The sequence below is a fragment of the Erithacus rubecula genome, assembly GCF_903797595.1.
Source record: "Erithacus rubecula genome assembly, chromosome: 24".
Lineage (NCBI taxonomy): Eukaryota > Metazoa > Chordata > Aves > Passeriformes > Muscicapidae > Erithacus > Erithacus rubecula.
In genome coordinates, this window is record NC_136676.1 from 1,988,088 (window position 1) to 2,005,897 (window position 17,810).

The window sequence follows — 17,810 nt, forward strand, 5'->3', positions numbered from 1 at the left end:
GCAGCTTTAAATCCTGGCTGCACAAGGGGACACAGATCATTCTCACCCAGGAGCACTGCTGGTGCAACCCACCCAGCCCAGGGAACTCCACACTGCCTCAGGGGGCTTTACCTGCTTCCAGTGCAGTGGGGCTGGAACACCAGAACAATGCCACTGCCCCAGCATCCCCTTGTTCATGAAACCAAGGTGCTCCTCTGGGTGCACTGTCCAAGAGCTGCCTGTGCTCAGCAGAGCTGCCCAAGGAGAGGGACCTTGATATCTGTGGATGCCCCAAGCCTGGCAGTGCCCAAGGCCAGCTTGGATGGGGCTTGGAGCAACCTGGGATAGTGGAAGGTGTCCCTGCCCATGGCAGGGGTGGAATGAGATGGGCTGTAGGGTCTCTTCCACCCCAAATTCTGATTATATCTTCCTTTAATGCTATATAAAGCATTATTGATCCCCATAAAGGATCAAACACCGGCCAAGCTCTACAGTAGCTCCTGAGAGGTGCAGGGACAGTGCCACCAGGACCCAGAGGACACCAGACCTGTCCAGAGGAGCCCAAGGACAAGAGGAAGACAGAAACACATACCCAGAGGAGAGAGGTGCCATGGCTTTCAGGCTGTTGGGATTTCGGATCATTTTATCCAAGGTGTTGACAATCTGCCCGAATTTGGGCCTGTGGTTTCGGTCCTTCTGCCAACAGTCCAGCATCAGCTGGTGCAGGGCATTGGGGCAATCCATGGGGGGTGGCAGCCGATAGTCCTGCTCGATGGCATTTATCACCTGCAGGAGGAGAAGGGGGCATCAGTGCAGCTGGGATAAAACCTTGACATGATGAATTCATCATGTGCCTCTCCTTGGGTCCTGAGGGTGACTGACACAACTGATTGTGTTGGGTTGATGTGGCCAGAAATGTGAATTCTGTCCCCATCTGCTGCAGCTGGGTGGGGCAGTGACCCTGATCTCCTGCACAAATTATCTGCTAATGGGCCATCTTTAAACCAGCTGGGGCAATCATCTTTATCTTCCCACAGCCCATCCTCCCTCCAGGAGATATCTCCTGTTCATGGCCAGTGAGTCCCAGTGCATGACTGATAAAATTCCATCATCCCACTGGGAGATGCTCCAGCCAGGGGAGGAGACAAGCCTTTCCTACCCAGATAAAAACTGACATTTTGGACACCAAGGAATCTTCTTTCCACTGGATTCCAGGGGAAAGCCAGACCTTTCCACATCATCCCTGGAGCTTCAGAGGAAACTGCACCTTCTGCAGGAGCACTGCTCCAGCTGAACCACATCTGCCACTGCAGGAGGATGCAGCCACCATTGAATGGGACTGCTGCCAGCACCCTGACTGACTGACGGGTGTCAGCTTGGATTCTGACTCTGGCAGTGTTTTGGGATTGTTCTTTGTAATACTGTATTTCTATTTTAATTTTCCTAGTAAAGAACTGTTATTCCTAATTCCCATCTCTTTGCCTGAGAGCCCCTTAATTTCAAAATTATAATAATTTGGAGGGAGGGGGTTTACATTCTCCATTTCAAAGAGAAGCTCCTGATTTTATTGGCAGACACCTGTCCTCCAGGTGGTCCAGGAGGACAGGGCTGTGCCATGGCCTGGGTGTGCTCAGCCAGCAGAAACAGCTGGATCTGCCTGCAGGCCAAAACTCCATGGGGAGCACTCAGACCCCAGCCAGCAGAGCCAGGCCCAGCAGAACTTAGTTGCAGTGTGTACAGAAGAGTTGTAGCACACCTTGCCAAAATCACACTGCAGCTCCAGGCTCATCCAAAAAGGGTCTGGGTCTCCTTCCTGCTCCACACAATCTGTGGAAATGCCTGTTCTGTCAATGTTCACTGGAACATGGGCTGGAGGATCCTCTTCAAGGGGAACTCCATTTCCCTGCCACTCTGCACCTGCACCCTCCATCCCCCCCAGGTGACAAAGGAGGATGCAGCTGCTCCATTCTCCCAGGACCATCTGTTCCTCTGACAGAGGCAGGCACAGGCAGGACTCTCCTGCTTCCTTGGCCAGGCACAGGCACTGAAGGAGGAGCAGAAGGAGCCTTGGACACCAGAGATGGGCTTGTGCATGGCAACAAAACCCAAAAGGAAGGACAAAAACCAGAACTGAGGATACTGCAGACATCAGGAGCAGATCTGAAAATCACCAACTGTCCATGTGAATGAAGGAAAAGGGAAAGAAGAGTGACAGAACCTCCCTCAGGGATCCTGAGGAAGAACCTGGCTATTCTCACCATGGGATCAAGGCTGCCCTGGCTTTGCCCAGCCATGTCTTGCACAATTCCAAAACAAGATCTTCCTGGTGGGATTCCCTTGGCTGAGCCCCCATCCTAGGGAAGTCTAGACATACTTGTGGTGGTGGGCATATTGCTGAGTAGGAAAGCTACACAGAGAAAATGAAGAATACTGGGAATGGGAGAGAAGCAGGGAAGAGCTGGTGGCTGATCCATGCCAAACAATGCAGAGTGTGAGGAGGGGCACCTGGCAGGGTTTGGGATGGTGGCTCCAGGCGGGGAATGGACTGGGAGGTGCTGCAGGCACTGCTGTGTGTGGCCAAGGTGCTGGGCAGGCTGATCTGAGCACTGCTGCTGCCAAAATTTGCCAGGTGGAAGAGACCTAGTCCTCCCCCAGCTCTGCTGCCCTGGCTGGACAGGGGGTGGCCCCACAGAGCCTGTGAAGGTCTGACCAGAGGTGACTCCTCCACAAATCACTGACAGGAGGGAGCTGGGGAGGGTTGGTCACTTCTCCCAGGTTACAAGTGGCAGGACTATACTAAATGGCTTCAAGTTGAAAGTTTAGACTGGATGGTAGAGAAAAATTTTTTCATGGAAAGGGTTGTCAGGCATTGAAACAGGCTGTGCAGGGGAGTGGTGGAGTCACCATCCCTGGAAGGCTTCAGCAGGGGTGTGGATGTGGCACCTGGGGACAGGTTTAGGGTGTTTAGCAATGATCCCAGAGCCTTTTCCAGCCTCAAGGATTCCATGGGCACTGAAGTGCTTTGTGCAGCTCAGGGATCCTCCCAGGGGGTGCTGAGCCCCAGAGCAGCTCCCTGGGTGCCAGGGCAGGGCAGGGCCAGGGTGGGGAGCAGCACCAGGCAAACACCAAGCACTCATCTGTGCTCCAGGGAGCCCTGCTGCCATCAGCCACATCCCAGAGCAGCCCCAGCTCTGAGTGAGCTCTCCCAGCAGCTGCCCCAGGCGTTCACACCCCAGGGTCAGGAGGGCAAGCTGCCCTCAATACCCGCCACGCTCCACACAGCAGGAGCAGCTGGGCTTAAGTGGGGACAATTTATGGGGCATCGTGTCCTGGGGCACAGAAAGGGGGAGCAGGGGCTTGGGAGAGAGCAGAGGGAGGTGCCAGGGCCCAGGCACAGCTTTGCCATCCCTGGTACAGCTCTGTTATGCCCAGCACAGCTCTGCCATCCCTATCACAGCTCTGCCATCCCTGTCACAGCTTTGCCATCCCAGCACAGCTCTGCCATCCCCAGCACAGCTCTGCCATCCCAGCACAGCTCTGCCACAGTGGTGATAAGAGCCAGGATGAGCTTTCTGCATCCCCAAGGTCCCCCACCTTGGCATCACATCCCAAAGATTCATGAGGTGAGGCAGGGCAGCTGTTCTGAGAGGCAGAGTTAGAAGAACCTTTCTGACACACACATGCAGGTGCAGCATCCTCCCAGCACTCACTGCCACCAGCCAGGGGGGTTTGAGCCCCAGGTACCACACCAAGAGGAGCAGGGAAAATGGAAATGGCCCTGCTGAGGGCAGGGGCTGCATTCCTGGGAGCAAGGACTACATGTAACTGTTTGACCTGAATTAGAGCAATGAAATATTTAAAATCCTCATGGTTTTGGTTTCCAGCTGTGTTTAAGTTACTTGGCTTCTTACAGACCACAGTCCAAGCTTCCCAGGGGAGATTTAATGACCATCTAGCAAAAGATATCCTTGACCACGACAGGGGGTTGGAAGGAGATGATCTTTAAAGGTCTCTTCCAACCCAAGCCATTGTGTGGTTTTGTTACAGACCTTCCTGGAGTGTCTGTGATCCCAGCAGATGAAGCTCTGCTCCAAAAGGTTCTCAGCTCAGGGAGGTTCTCTGCTCCTTTTCCACCCATCTTCTCCTTCCCTTTCCCACCACCTGCCAATACCCCTGGGCTGCTCCCTTAACCCTGTGCAGTGGGTACTGTGCCATCCCCAATCCCAGAATAAATCCCCAAATTATTCCAGTGCTGCTTCCACACATCTGCCCCAACAGAGAAGGCTGTGACACTCCACAGGCTGGGCCAGGCCTGGCAATGCTCCCACTGTAGTGGCTCCCCCAGAACTCACATCCTGGTTGGTCATGTCCCAGTAGGGTCTCTCTCCATAGGACATCACCTCCCACATGACAATTCCATAGCTCCAGACGTCGCTGGCCGAGGTGAACTTTCGGTACTGAATGGCCTCAGGAGCCGTCCAGCGGATTGGGATCTTCCCCCCCTGCAGACACAAACAGGCCATGGGAACAGAGACAGCAGCAGCTGAGCAACAGCAGTGTCCACAGTATCTGTGTGATATTCTGGTCAAACCCCAGGAGGGAGCACAGGGTGGGTGTGGATTGTCCAGCCACACTGGAAGCCTTCAGTGATGATGATTCTCCCCATTTAGTCCCACCCCAGCCATATTTTTGTCTATGAGTCCTTATTGTATCATCTGGTGCCACTGCAAAGAGTTTGGCTCTGTCTCTTCATTACTGCCCTGAAGGTCACTTAGAGGTGTCCCCTCAGTCTCCTCTTCATCACCTTTACCAAGGCCAGCTCCTTTCCACTGCCTCCTGCTCCAGCGACCCTCAGCATGGCAGAATGCACATGGTGCTAAAATGGTCTTTGGTACAAAGTGAATGGCCAGGAATGTAAAAAACCCAAATTGATCTCCCTCCATCCTTCTGCTGTCACCTGGCTACCTCCAAAGCAGAATAAAGGGAATTAGAACACCTTCCTCTTCAGCCTTCTACAGCTTCCACCCTTTGAAGTCAGCACTACACCATTTCTGGGTGGAGTCCTGCTGTCCCAGTCTGTCTGTGGATGTACACCTGATCCAGCAGGTTCTCACCCTTCAGTATGGGATGGGGGTCACTGGTGGGAAATGGGAGGGACTGGGTGGACACTGGGGTCTCTGCCACCCATCTCTGGAGAAATCAGGACTCTCTACTCCCACTAAGCACAGCAGTGCTTGTCCCCAGGGACTGAAGGCTCTGCTTAAGCCCTTCTTGCCTCCTGATTTTCAACCAGGGGCTTTGGACTTCAGCCATTCACTCAAGGGACTTTCTGAAAGGAAAATTTTCCCCTGTGCAGAAGAAAATAAGCAGAAGTGTCTGTGTTTTGTAGCTGTGAGAAGATTAAAAAACATTATATTTTGTCAATGAACAACTGCCATGTCTTATTAAGGGTCTCCCAGGACTTCATAGTACTCAGCCCCAGTACATGCCAGAATAATGAAAAAAGATAATGTTCCTTAATCTTCTCACAGCCACAAACCTCAGACAAAATACTATGTTTTCCATCAGAGGGAAAGGTGAAGCAACCCATACTAAAGAGGATGTCCTCTCCATCAGGCAGGCTTTTGACAGAACTCCTGGCAAGCAGTGGATTTTAAAAATGGCTACAAAAGAAACTCCTAAAGTAGAAATTAGACTTTGGAGGATTCTTGTGGGAACTCACTTCTGTGAGACCTCCCATCTCTGTGGGGTCTGAGCTGGAGTTTCACCACTCTGAAGGCTTTCCTGAGGTCCAGCATGAACCTCCCAGGCCAAAGCTTGTGGCTTCTGCCCAGCCATGGACACAGGGTCACTGGGAGAATGATGATATAAAACTATTTTGCAGAGGAAGAGACTTCTGATACAGTAGGTGCACATAGTCTGTCACTATGGATAATAAATGTCCTGCTACAGTGCCCACAGTTCAAGGAGAATAAATTAGGGATGAGTAATTTATTACTAGAGAGAAAAGCTACAGGCACAAAACCAGGGCTAGAGAACAGCAGTAAACAACATGCATTTAGTTAACAAAGGGAAATTTAATTGGCTGTAAAGAACATGTTGTGAAAAATAAATATTATTAGTGTTTGCAAAAACCATTGATGGCTGTGTAAGATGGATGAGTTGATGTCTGAAGCTACAGGGATGAGAATAAACCCACACTTTTTCAGGTGTGTGTTAACTATTCAGCTAGTGATAAAATTTACTGAGAGCTATGCCAGGCATCTCATCACTGCCAGCTTCAAAAGAGCCAGGAGAGGTGATTTCCACAGGTCATGCCCCAGCTCTATCAACACTGATTTCCAAGAATTCCTGCCGTGGGCATTGATGCTGATGTGCTGTGCAGAATGTTTCTGTGTGGCATTTATGAGGAATCCTGGCTGAGCTCTCACTGAGCAAAACCAAATAATCCTCTGGTCCTGAGGCACCTTCTGCAGGCTGGTATGAGCCACCAGGTCTTGGTGGCACTTGTGTCTATGGCACCAAGGTGTTCCTGGGGAGGTTACTGAACATGAAGTAATTTTTAGGAGTGTTTTTCTGTTTAATTTGGATACTCTCTGGAATAGCAGTATTTAGTATCTGGCATCACCCACACATCCTACACTTCAGTCTGTCCTTGCTGGGGCTGAGCCAGTGAGGTGACATGAGAAAGGACAGCAGGACAGCATGACTGGACAGTGATGGCAAAAAACCCAGACTTGCTGCCCTGGCAACAAACCTGTCAGGGCAGTATCTCATCTCAAAGGATCTCAGGTGAATCACACACAGGGAGCTGCAGAGCCTGAGGCCAACTGTAATGGGTTGATGTGATCAGAATTACGGATTCTGTCCCCATCTGTTGCAGCCGGGTGGGGCAGTGACCCTGATCTCCTGGCACATATTATCTGTTAATGGGCCATCTTTAAACCAGCTGGGACAATCATCTTTATCTTTCCCATGACCCACCCCTCATCCAGGAGGTATCACCTGTTAATGGGCCATTGTTAAAAACTGGGTGTGGCAGAGATTCTTATCACTGTGGGAGATATCTCCTGTTAATGGGTCATGGTTAAAAACTGGGTGTGGCAGTGACCCTGATCTCCCGGCACACATTATCTGCTAATGGGCCATCTTCAAATCAGCTGGGCAATCATCTTTATCTTTCCATAGCCCATCCTCCCTCCAGGAGATATCTCCTGTTCATGGCCAATGAGTCCCAGACTGATAAAATTCCATCATCCCACTGGGAGATGCTCCAGCCAGGGGAGGAGCCAAGCCTTTCCTACCCAGATAAAAACTGAGATTTTAGACACCAAGGCACCTTCTTTCCACTGGATCCCAGAGGAAAGCCAGACCTTTCCACATCATCCCTGTCCCTTCAGAGGAAAACTGCACCTTCTCCAGGAGCACTGCTCCAGCTGAACCACATCTGCCACTGCAGGAGGATGCAGCCACCATTGAATGGGACTGTGCCACCACCCTGACTGACTGACGGGTGTCAGCTTGGATTCTGACTCTGGCAGTGTTTGGGATTGTTCTGTGTAATACTGTATTTCTATTTTAATTTTCCTAGTAAAGAACTGCTATTCCTATTCCCATATCTTTGCCTGAGATCCTCTTAATTTCAAAATTATAATAGTTTGGAGGAGGGGGGTTTACACTGTCCATTTCAAAGGGAAGCTTCTGCCTTTATTGGCAGACAACTGTGCTTCAAACCAGGACTCCAACCAAGGGCTTTTCAGGGACATGTGTGTTTTCAGACATGTTTGGAGGAAGGCTCAACTACCAACAAGAACGACAGGGAAAATCTTCAGCTTATTTCATTTGTCTTTCTCATTCAGACCTTTCCACTGCTAACACCTTGAAGAATTTCAAGAGGAGATCCCTCCTTTCCCTCTCCCACTGCTCCCCTGCTGGAAGAGCAGCCTTACCAGAGCGCTGGTGTAGGTGGGGTCGGAGGTGTCGTCCTCCAGGAAGCGGGAGAGGCCGAAATCCGACACCTTGCAGACCAGGTTGCTGTTGACCAGGATGTTGCGGGCTGCCAGGTCCCGGTGCACGTAGTTCATGTCTGCCAGGTACTTCATGCCCGCGGCGATGCCCCGCAGCATCCCCACCAGCTGGATCACCGTGAACTGCCCATCGTTTTGCTGGGGGACACAGGGGCACGGTGACAGCAGCACAGCACAGCCCCTGCTGGCCAGGAGCCTCTGTCCACACCCGTGAGCACACCCCCTCCCAGGGACAGTGGGGAGTGCAGACTCACAGGGGGTGGGAGGCACCTCACACACCCCAAGGACACTGCTACCCACCCTGCACAGGAGAGCTCAGAAGGGCCAATCTATTCCTATTACCCAGCTCCAACCCAGAACCAGAAATATTTAGACAGAGCAGCTGTTACTGCTGCTCTACTAGGACAGACACATTAGAAGTGACAAACCTGGTGTGTCATCCCCAGCTCTGTTCCCAAAATACAGACCTCTGGATATTCAGCAGCTGCCCCAGTGACAGGGGATGGTAGGCAGGGAATGCCACTGGAAATGAAACCTTCCCCCCAAATCCCCTCTGTGCCAGCACAGCCTCTAAAGCTGCACACTCCCAGATCTCATACCCGCAGGAAGGAGTCCAGGGAGCCATTCTCCATGAACTCAGTGATGATCATGACTGGAGAGCTCTTGGTGACCACCCCCTCCAGGTGGATGACATTGGGGTGGTCGAACTGCCCCATGATGCTGGCCTCACTCAGGAAGTCCCTCCTCTGCTTCTCTGTGTAGCCAGACTTGAGGGTCTTGATGGCCACAAAGATCTCTCTTTTGCCTGGAAGCTTGAGATGCCCACTGCACACCTCTCCAAACTCCCCTGTGAACATACAGCAGGGCCTGTCAGCCTCCCACACCAAGGGACCCCTGGCCCCAGCTGTGCCTGCCCTGCCCATCTCTGAGCTCAGCACCCACCCCTGATCCATCCCTGAGCTCACTATCCACTCCATATCCATCCCTGAGCTCAGTACCCGCCCCTGATCCGTGTTCCCTCCCTCCCCACCCCTCCAGCTGCAGCCATCCATGAGCACTGCACAGTGGATTATGTGCACATGAGAACTGATGGCCTTGCTTCTCCCACACTGGAGTCCCCTGCTCCTTCTAGTCCAGCCTGGGGCTGAGCAAGGTCTCAGTGGCATCAGGCTAAATCCTCCCAAATGCTGGCACCATGGAGGAGCCTGTGCTGCTGAGGGTCACTCCCAGGTCACCTACCTGCCCCAATCACCTGCTCGATTTTGACACAAGAGATATCGATTTCTTTTGCAAACTCCCTGACAGCCTCATTGGGATCTTCATAGGTGAAAGGATCGATATAAATCTTCATCCCTGGAGTCACTGTGCAAAGGTGAGGGAGAGAGTCAGACAGAGGGATGCAACTGGAATGGTTGGCACCAAGGAAAAGAGAAAACTGAGTGATGGTTTTTTTTACCTCAGCAAGGTGCAGAATCAAGGCTTGAAGCAGACAGAGAGGAACAGTTTGAGAAGGAACCATACAGAACCATGTTTCACAGGACTGTTAAAGCTGATTTTAATGAACACTGGCCCACAAGTAATTGTTGGGGCTGTGGGGAGCTACATTGTGAGCCTGGACTACAAACTGCAGACAGACTCTTCTGTGGGGGATCTGTGACTCTTCCAGGAGCTGTGCAAGCAGGAGGGATAGTCCAGCCTGCCCTGTTCTGACTGCCACCACTGCCCAAGGTTGAGTTCCCTCTTGGGAGCCCCAAGACAGTAGTGGGACACACTGTGAAAGTCACAAAAGACAGGTTCCTCTTGCCAGGCTGAGCAGGAACACAGTGACAGGTCATGGCCAAGGCCCCTGGTGAGGCTGGACTGCTGCTGCACATCCCAGCCACCTGCACTGTGGCACAGCTCTGACCTGTGCTTCAGCCCTTTCCATCCTCATTTCCTGGCTCACTCCAAAAGGGGCAATTTGGAGAGCAGAGCTCACAGCTCCCCAAACAAGGAGCCCCACACAGCACCAGGCTGAGTCCCAGGACTGGTTGTACTCAGGGCACTCTGCAGTGCTCACAGGCTCCCTGGGAAATCTGCTGCACTGTCTGCACAGCCACCAGTGCTGGGCACTGAGCCCTGGACAGCTGAGCTGGGTGAGGAAGGACTCAAGGCACCCCAGGCTGTACCAGCTCTGCTGCATCCCCTGTCACCAGGTCTGCTCCAAGTGATTAAACCATCCCAGCCTGGAGCTGTCATATCCCACACCATGCCCTGGGAGAATGTGTGAATGTGTGTTTGCAGCCCAGACTGACAAACAACTGAGAGCTGCATTTACATAATGTCTCCTGAAAAGTGTCATTTTTCCTGGTAAGTGATAGCGAGGCAGCAGCAAGGCTGCTGGGGCACAGGGCTGCAGCTCTGCCTTTTGGGACATGTTTCCCAGGTAAAAGCAGGAGCAAATGAGTCCTGAGTGGAAACACTACTGGTGTTTTCCCTGCTCTGAGCAAGGCCTGGATTTGTACAGGAACAAAGTATTAAAAGGGCAGAAATCCTGAAGCTGCAAGTAGAACATGAGGAAAATCACAACTGAGATAGGAATAAAGCAAGATTAGATCAACAGGTCTCTAGTGATTCAGGGACACGAAGGCACAGTTTAATCATGGAATAGTTGGAAGGAATCTTAAATGACCTCATCTCATTCCACAGACACCTGCCACTATCCCAGGCTGCTCCAAGCCCTGCCCAATCTGCCCTTCTTCTAGGGATGGGGAAAGAGGGATGCACTGGGGTGAGGCAGGGTGGGCAGTGAGGCTGAGCAGGAATGCTGACTGTGAGGGAGTGCCTTGCACAGAGATATTGGAAGAGGGAGGCTACAAGAGAGGGCATGTTAGGTATTGTATGATATACCTATATATAGATATATCTCCTGTCTTCTGGGAATCTGGGAGCACTGGGATGGGCTCTAGCAAAGCTCTGTGGGTTCCTGCAGGGATAGGTCAGGGAAGGGGTCTCACTGCTCCCAGGAGATGGCCAAAGCTCAGGAGCTGGAGGAGCAGGACACAGCATGGTGCCAGAGGCTGCAGCACAGAACACAGGGATGCTTCAGGGGGTGCTGGCTGTCACAAAGATCTGCAGGATGTGCTCAGGCACCTGGCAGCACACAGGGCTGGGAGCAGGGCTGGGGGATCCAGAGCTGCCCTGCTGCAAGAGTCGGTCTGAAGTTTCTCTGATCTGCCTCAAAACTCTCAGAGACTGAGACCTGGGACCCCACACTCGCTCTGGAGCTGAGTTCTGGCCTGGCCCAGGTGGATGTTGGCCAAGGGCTGTCTGTAGCTGTGCCTGGTGCTTGCCCAGGGCTGTCTGTAGCTGTGCCTGGTGCTGCCAAGGCACGAGCAGGGTGCTGCTCATAGCACCCTGTTCCTGCACCTGTTCCTTGGAGCAATGATCTCTGCATACAATACTCCATAAATCTCCCCACATTTTGGCCAGAGGCCATTTGCTTTAGAACAGGATTATAAAAAGTGACTTTCTTAAAGAGACTCTGAGATCTCTTTCTCCTCAAGGGATTGAAGACACATCTATCATCGGACGACCGTGAGGATGTGTCCCGTCTGTTGGTAGCTACATCCCATCCTCTCTCTCTCTCTCTGTGTCTCTATTACAAAACTGAATTGTTTTCACTCAATAAATTGCATTGCTGCTTTCTGCTGAACAAACCCTGAGTCTCTTGCTGTTTGTCTTTGGCACCCTGGGGTTGAACAAACCATCGCGACTCCCGCTGGGGTTGAGCAGGTGGTGACACCCACCCACCCACACCCACCCACACCCACCCACCCCCACCCTGCAAGCCCTGAGTGAACAGGAGCACCAACCGAGCAGGGAGCGGCCCCCCAGGGCCGGGGGGGGCCCCCGGTACGTACTGTGGCCGCTGGTGTAGTGCTGCAGCTTGTCCGTGTACTCCGAGTCTGCCCGCTCGAAGCCCCGTCTTCTGGAAGGGAAGGGAGAGCTGAGCACAGCATGGGCCCCTCGGGCTGGGGATGGGCTGGGCACACCTCTGTCCCCTCCCTGGGACATCCCTGTCCCCCTCCCAGCACTGGGTGAAGGGGCAGCCCCAGCTCAGGGCAGATGGGAAACACCAGCAGCAGCTTTGACTCTGGGGGATTCTGGTGTCCAGCACTGCAGGACAGACTCCAAAAAGGCAGAGAATCACAGAACCAGGATGGTTTGGGTTGGAAGGGACCTTAAAGACCATCTTGTTCCATCCCCCTGACATGGGCAGGGGTGTCCCTGAGCCTGCCTGGGAGCAGCACCTCCAGCACCCTTGGTCCAAGCTCTGTGCTGAGCTATGGCCAGAAGCTCCTGGGCACCAGGAGGGCTCTACCTGCACCTCCAACTGCACATTGACCTTCCAGCTCCTCTCCCCCACCCTCCATCCCCCAGCCAGCCAATGCTGCAACCCCCTGACATGTCCCCTGAGCCAGCCTGGGAGCAGCACCTACAGCACCCTGGCTCCAAGCTCTGGGGTGGGGCTGTGTCCCAATGGAAGTGGGAGCTCCAGGAGATGGAGAGGGCTGTGCCAGCCTGTCCTACCTGCTGCACACGATGCCAATGACCACCACAGCGATGAGGAACACCAGCCCTGCTGCCGAGGAGCCGATGATGAGCGGCAGCTTCTCCTGCACGCTGGTCTGGTACTCAGCTGGCACAGGGGGAAAAGGGAACAGGTTACTGTGTGAGGTCATCCAAGTCAGAAGATGGCCCTGAGCACAGGCCATGTTTGATTCCTGGCATGGCTTTGGCTTGGGACAGTCAGGACTGTTCTCTGTGTCCCAGAAGGAAGGCTGGATGGAGCTATTCCTTTCCAATCCTGTGGATGCATGCTCTGTCTCGTCCTTGCCCCCAGGGCCAGAAAACTAGCTTGACCTGTTTTATTTAGCAGCACAAATTTAGAAAATTAAGACATGGCTCTGTGCTTGTCATCAGCAGCTGTGCAGGTAGAAAACATCAATTTTGCTTCCTCTACATCCAGCTGAGCAGACACATCCCCACAACAGAAACCTGGGCAGAAATAGGGTCCTTCTCTGCATGGAACAAGCACCCATGGGACTGACAGCAAGAGAACAGCTGTGTGTGTATCTCCACATGTCTCTAGACCCCGAATTCCTGGCGAGGCAGCTGCAGACTCACCCTCAGTCATGGTCTGGAAGTACATCTTGCCGCTGTAGCGGCCGTAGCCAGCCACGGTGCGTGCCCGCACCTGGAACACGTAGATGGTGCCAGCCTTCAGGTTCTGCACTGCCACGGTGTTGGTGGGGCTCTTCACTGTGGTGGAGTTCAGCTCGCTCAGATCCTGCCAGGAAAACACAGATCCATCATCAGGAAAGTCAGTTTAGCATCAGGAGCTGTGCTTCTGGGAGAAGGGAGGGCAGGAGGCCAGGGTGGAGAGAGCAGCAGGGTGTGAACAAACAGGTCTGAACAAACAGGGACACAGACTCAGGGATGGGACCATGGATATCCCTGGGCTGCTCAACACCTCTCAGCAAAGGCTCTAAAGAAGGCAGCAGCTACAAAACTCACAAGGCTTCTCTCAGCCTTGAGGTGGATGGAGATGGGAGCTTCTCCCCTCTTCTGTGCCTTTCTCTTGGCACTTTCCTCCTCCTCCATCCTTTTCTCCTGTGCTTTATCCAGACTCAGCATTGGCTCTTTGCTCTTCCCCAACTCCCATTTCCTTCTGCCAGGAGGTAAAGTCCACCTGAACACTGGGTTTGGGCCTCTGGAGAAGTTCTGTTCCCACCCCACTGCCCAGAGCCTCCAGGGATGAGGCACCACAGCTTCTCTGGGCACCAGGGCCTCCCCATACCATCCATCCAACCTTGAACAGAGCTCATTTCATGTCTCAAGCTGTTAGCTGAGCAGTGCTCTGGTGTGGGTGGTGGGAAGAGAGGGCTCTGGCAGGATTGTTTCTTCAAGTGCCTGGCCAAACCCAAGGGATGGAAATGCAAACCCTTCTGCAGGGAGTGCAGGGGAGCTCTGGGTTCCATGTAGGGGCATGGAGGAATAGGGAATGGCTTTAGACTGAAACAGAGCAGGGTTAGATGGGATATTGGGAAGAATTTTTTCTCTGTGAGGGTGATGAAATCCTGGCACAAGATGCCCAGAGAAGCTGTGGCTGCCCCTGGATCCCTGGCAGTGCCCAGGGCCAGGCTGGATGAGGCTTGGAGCAGCCTGGGCTATGGAAGGAGTCCCTGCCATGGCAGGGGTGGAGTGGATGGACTCTGAGGTCCCTCCCAGCCCAACCACCCTATAATTCTATTAAACACCTGGGAGACCTTCACTATCAACACTATTCAGGAACAATTTTCCCTTCTAAAAACTACAATATCTGTTCTATGCATCTGGAGCTGGTGCTGAAGGTTCCTGATTGTCACTGGGCAATCAGACTGACAGTGAAAAGCTCAATTACAGACACACAGAGACCAAGGAAAGATGACCACACAGCAAACTCATGGCCTCGTTTGTCTGATCAGGACCCAGCACTCCCTTGGACCTTTCCCAGGCAGGCAAGGAGAGAAATAGGTCAGGAAATGTTTACAGTTTTAGAGCTTGGATGAATCCTCCCAGGCCCTTGGAGGGCACTAACAACACAGTTGTTTTAAAACCATTTGTCCAACTCTTTTGGAGAACCTCATCCCTGCTCCTGCAGGACTTTAAATGGAATATAATGGCCAAGCCTACAAGGTGGTTGATAGCCTGGGAAATTGATGTGTGCTTGGCTGAGGAAGGTGTGCCTGTGATGTGCTCTCCTTTAAATCCAGACCACAAGCAAAAACCATTTACACCTCCCCACCCTCCCTTATCAAACCTCTTCTTTCTCCTTGGCATCACCTCTCCAGAACCTGCACATTCACCTCAAACAATCTCCCCTTTCCCCTCTCTGGGATTCTCCAGCAGACCAAGTGCATCCCTGGAGGTTTAAAACCCAAGTTCAAGCAGAGTATTGTGGTGTTTGGGTTTTTGTTTTTTTTTCCTTCCTGCTGATTTTGTTCTGAGTTTGGAAATCCTAATTCAAAATAACACACTAGTTTGATTTTGAGTCCTCATCTGGTTCAGTCAAATTGAAGCCGAAACCAAAGTCTGATTAACAAAGAATCTCTTGAAACATAGATAGGCTGTGAGACCCCCAAAGGATTTACAAAAATTGGTTCTAAAAAGTCACATTTTAAAAAATTAGAGAGTAAAAAAGCCAAGAAAAAAATGTCAACTGAGTGAATTTGGCAGAGTTCCCCTGAGTCTGCACAGTGGCATCTGCCATGGCCCTGGGGGCAAACACAGCAGGGCACAGCCATGCCAGGGCTGGCTACCAAACCATCACAGCTGCATTTTGGGATGCCCAAGGGAGGCAGCAGGGTCCTGTCAGCCCCACTGGGGCTGCACTGGGGCACCCACAGCACCTGAACCCTCACAGGGACCCAGCACTTGCAGGGATGTAACAGGGTGGTGTTTGCACCACTTCATTACAGGTTTGTCTGAAGTTTCTTCAGAGCCAGGATTAAAAAATAGATGAAGGAAACTAATTTTCTTGTGTTTGGGATTGGTTGTTTATTAAATCTTATCTAAAGTACAGAGAGTTCAGCAATACTCTTAGCCACCAGCTAAAAGTGAGCAAAATGGAGATGAATCCAGCTGCTACAAGGTCTTTTAAAGCTAAACAATCCAATAAAGAATTAACACCTATATTATTTATACTTTTGACCCAATAGCCAAACTCCCATGTCCCTCAGTGCAGCACTACCAGTCCAAGCAAAAATTACTGCCTGAAAGAATGAAGAGAAGGAAGATGAACACCAAAAGAGACACCACCCAAAATATTCCATCTTGTCCCATACATATTATTCTATCATAAAACCCCAAATTCCAAACCCTTCACCATGTGAAATCACACACTTCTATTCAACTACACACCACTGATTTTAACTCCATCATCCAAATTTGGAAGCCTTTTCCAAGGCCTCAGGTCAAAAGCAGTGTTCTCCTGGGGGTCAGGAAGCACAGAAAGCTCAAAAATCCCAATTTCTGGGATCCAACGTGGGGACAGCCCAAGAACATTTGTGCCCCCAGCCAGGTGTCCCATCAAGTGGGAAAAGGGGAAATGGCCAAGGATAAGTTAGATATAAGGAAACATTTCTTCATTAGAAGGGTTTTCATCTATTGGCACAGGCTGCCCAGGGCAGTGCTGGAATCCCCATCCCTGGAAGAGATCAAAAAATGAGATTTTGCTGCACTTGGCAATGTGGCTTGGTGGGCACTGAGGTGTTGGGTGAAGGCTGGACTGACTAATCTTGGAGAGTTTCTCCAACTTTAATTATTCTGAGTGTCTGAAAGCCTGTCCCAAACTGAGTCCTGCACAGTGCTCAGCCCCAGTGTGGCCCTGGGCAGGGACTGGGACTGCAGGCAGGTTACCCCAGGGCTCCCTGGCAGGGTTTCCTCTCCATCTCCTTGAACTCCCAGTTTTACTGGGACAGAGCCCCCCTCCTAGAGTGTTGGGAGTCAATGAGTCAAGGGTCTTTCTGAATTCTTCAAAGAGAAATCAAAGTGCAGGGATGGAATTAAACCCTCTAAATAAATTGAGGTATATTAAGCCACTCACACATAAAGTAAATGTTTAAGTAGAAGTTAGTAAGTTTTAGTATGAGCTGTAATGCTTTTAGTAAGTGAAAAGTTTAGATTCCACAGTAGCAGTACAAGTTCCAGTGAAGGCTGAAAAACATGCTATTGTTTCCAGGAGAGGCTCCAGGAACATAGTTGTAGACAGTACATAAACATAATAGAGCTATAGTAAAAATATTGCTTACATTGTTCAAATAAAACAAAATAAGTTGTATGTGTAGTTTATACATAACCTGGCCTACTAAGAAACTAAAATTCTAGAAAGTTAAAAAGCAGCAGTCTGAGCTTGCATCCTAACTTGTTAGAAAAATCCTATATAAGAGTAAATATTAGAGAAAGTTGGTACTTTTAGCCTTTGGCTTTTACCAAAGCTTTTAACCATCTTCTTATTGACACAGGTTCTTGCCATTGCCTTTTACTATTGCCTTTTAAATCTAATGCACTTTGTAATTGTGTTGGGTTGATGTGGGCAGCAATGTGAATTCTGTCCCCATCTACTGCAGCTGGGTGGGGCAGTGACCCTGATCTCCTGGCACATTATTATCAGCTAATGGGCCATCTTTAAACCAGCTGGGACAATCATCTTTATCTTTCCCGTGACCCACCCTTCATCCAGGAGGTATCACCTGTTAATGGGCCATTGTTAAAAACTGGGTGTGGCAGCGATTCTTATCCCTGTGGGAATTATCTCCTGTTAATGGGTCATGGTTAAAAACTGGGTGGGGCAGTGACCCTGATCTCCTGGCACATATTATCTGCTAATGGGCCATCTTTAAACCAGCTGGGACAATCATCTTTATATTTCCCACAGCCCATCCTCCCTCCAGGAGATATCTCCTGTTCATGGCCATTGAGTCCCAGTGCATGACTGATAAAATTCCATCATCCCACTGGGAGATGCTCCAGCCAGGGGAGGAGCCAAGCCTTTCCTACCCAGATAAAAACTGACATTTTGGACACCAAGGCACCTTCTTTCCACTAGATTCCAGAGCAAAGCCAGACCTTTCCACATCATCCCTGCACATTCAGAGGAAACTGCACCTTCTCCAGGAGCACTGCTCCAGCTGAACCACATCTGCCACTGCAGGAGGATGCAGCCACCATTGAATGGGACTGCTGCCACCACCCTGACTGACTGATGGGTGTCCCCTTGGA

The 17,810-nt window shown here is 51.3% G+C and overlaps 1 protein-coding gene across 4 annotated transcripts in view; it reads right to left on the bottom strand.

The window, feature by feature from the left end:
- The window catches only part of EPHB2 (EPH receptor B2), a 123,656-nt gene that overhangs the window by 4,550 nt on the left and 101,296 nt on the right, over nucleotides 1-17,810 (bottom strand). Inside the window, exons 7-14 of one of the 4 annotated variants that reach the window (XM_079326068.1) lie at nucleotides 13,176-13,338; nucleotides 12,579-12,687; nucleotides 11,909-11,973; nucleotides 9,246-9,368; nucleotides 8,606-8,853; nucleotides 7,929-8,144; nucleotides 4,332-4,481; nucleotides 572-765 (exon numbers count right to left, since the gene is read on the bottom strand). In XM_079326068.1, the coding sequence (XP_079182194.1) occupies nucleotides 572-765; nucleotides 4,332-4,481; nucleotides 7,929-8,144; nucleotides 8,606-8,853; nucleotides 9,246-9,368; nucleotides 11,909-11,973; nucleotides 12,579-12,687; nucleotides 13,176-13,338 (1,268 nt within the window). Of the gene's footprint in view, nucleotides 1-571; nucleotides 766-4,331; nucleotides 4,482-7,928; nucleotides 8,145-8,605; nucleotides 8,854-9,245; nucleotides 9,369-11,860; nucleotides 11,977-12,578; nucleotides 12,688-13,175; nucleotides 13,339-17,810 lie in introns of all 4 variants that reach the window. The other 3 variants (XM_079326066.1, XM_079326067.1, XM_079326065.1) reach the window with 3 other exon arrangements.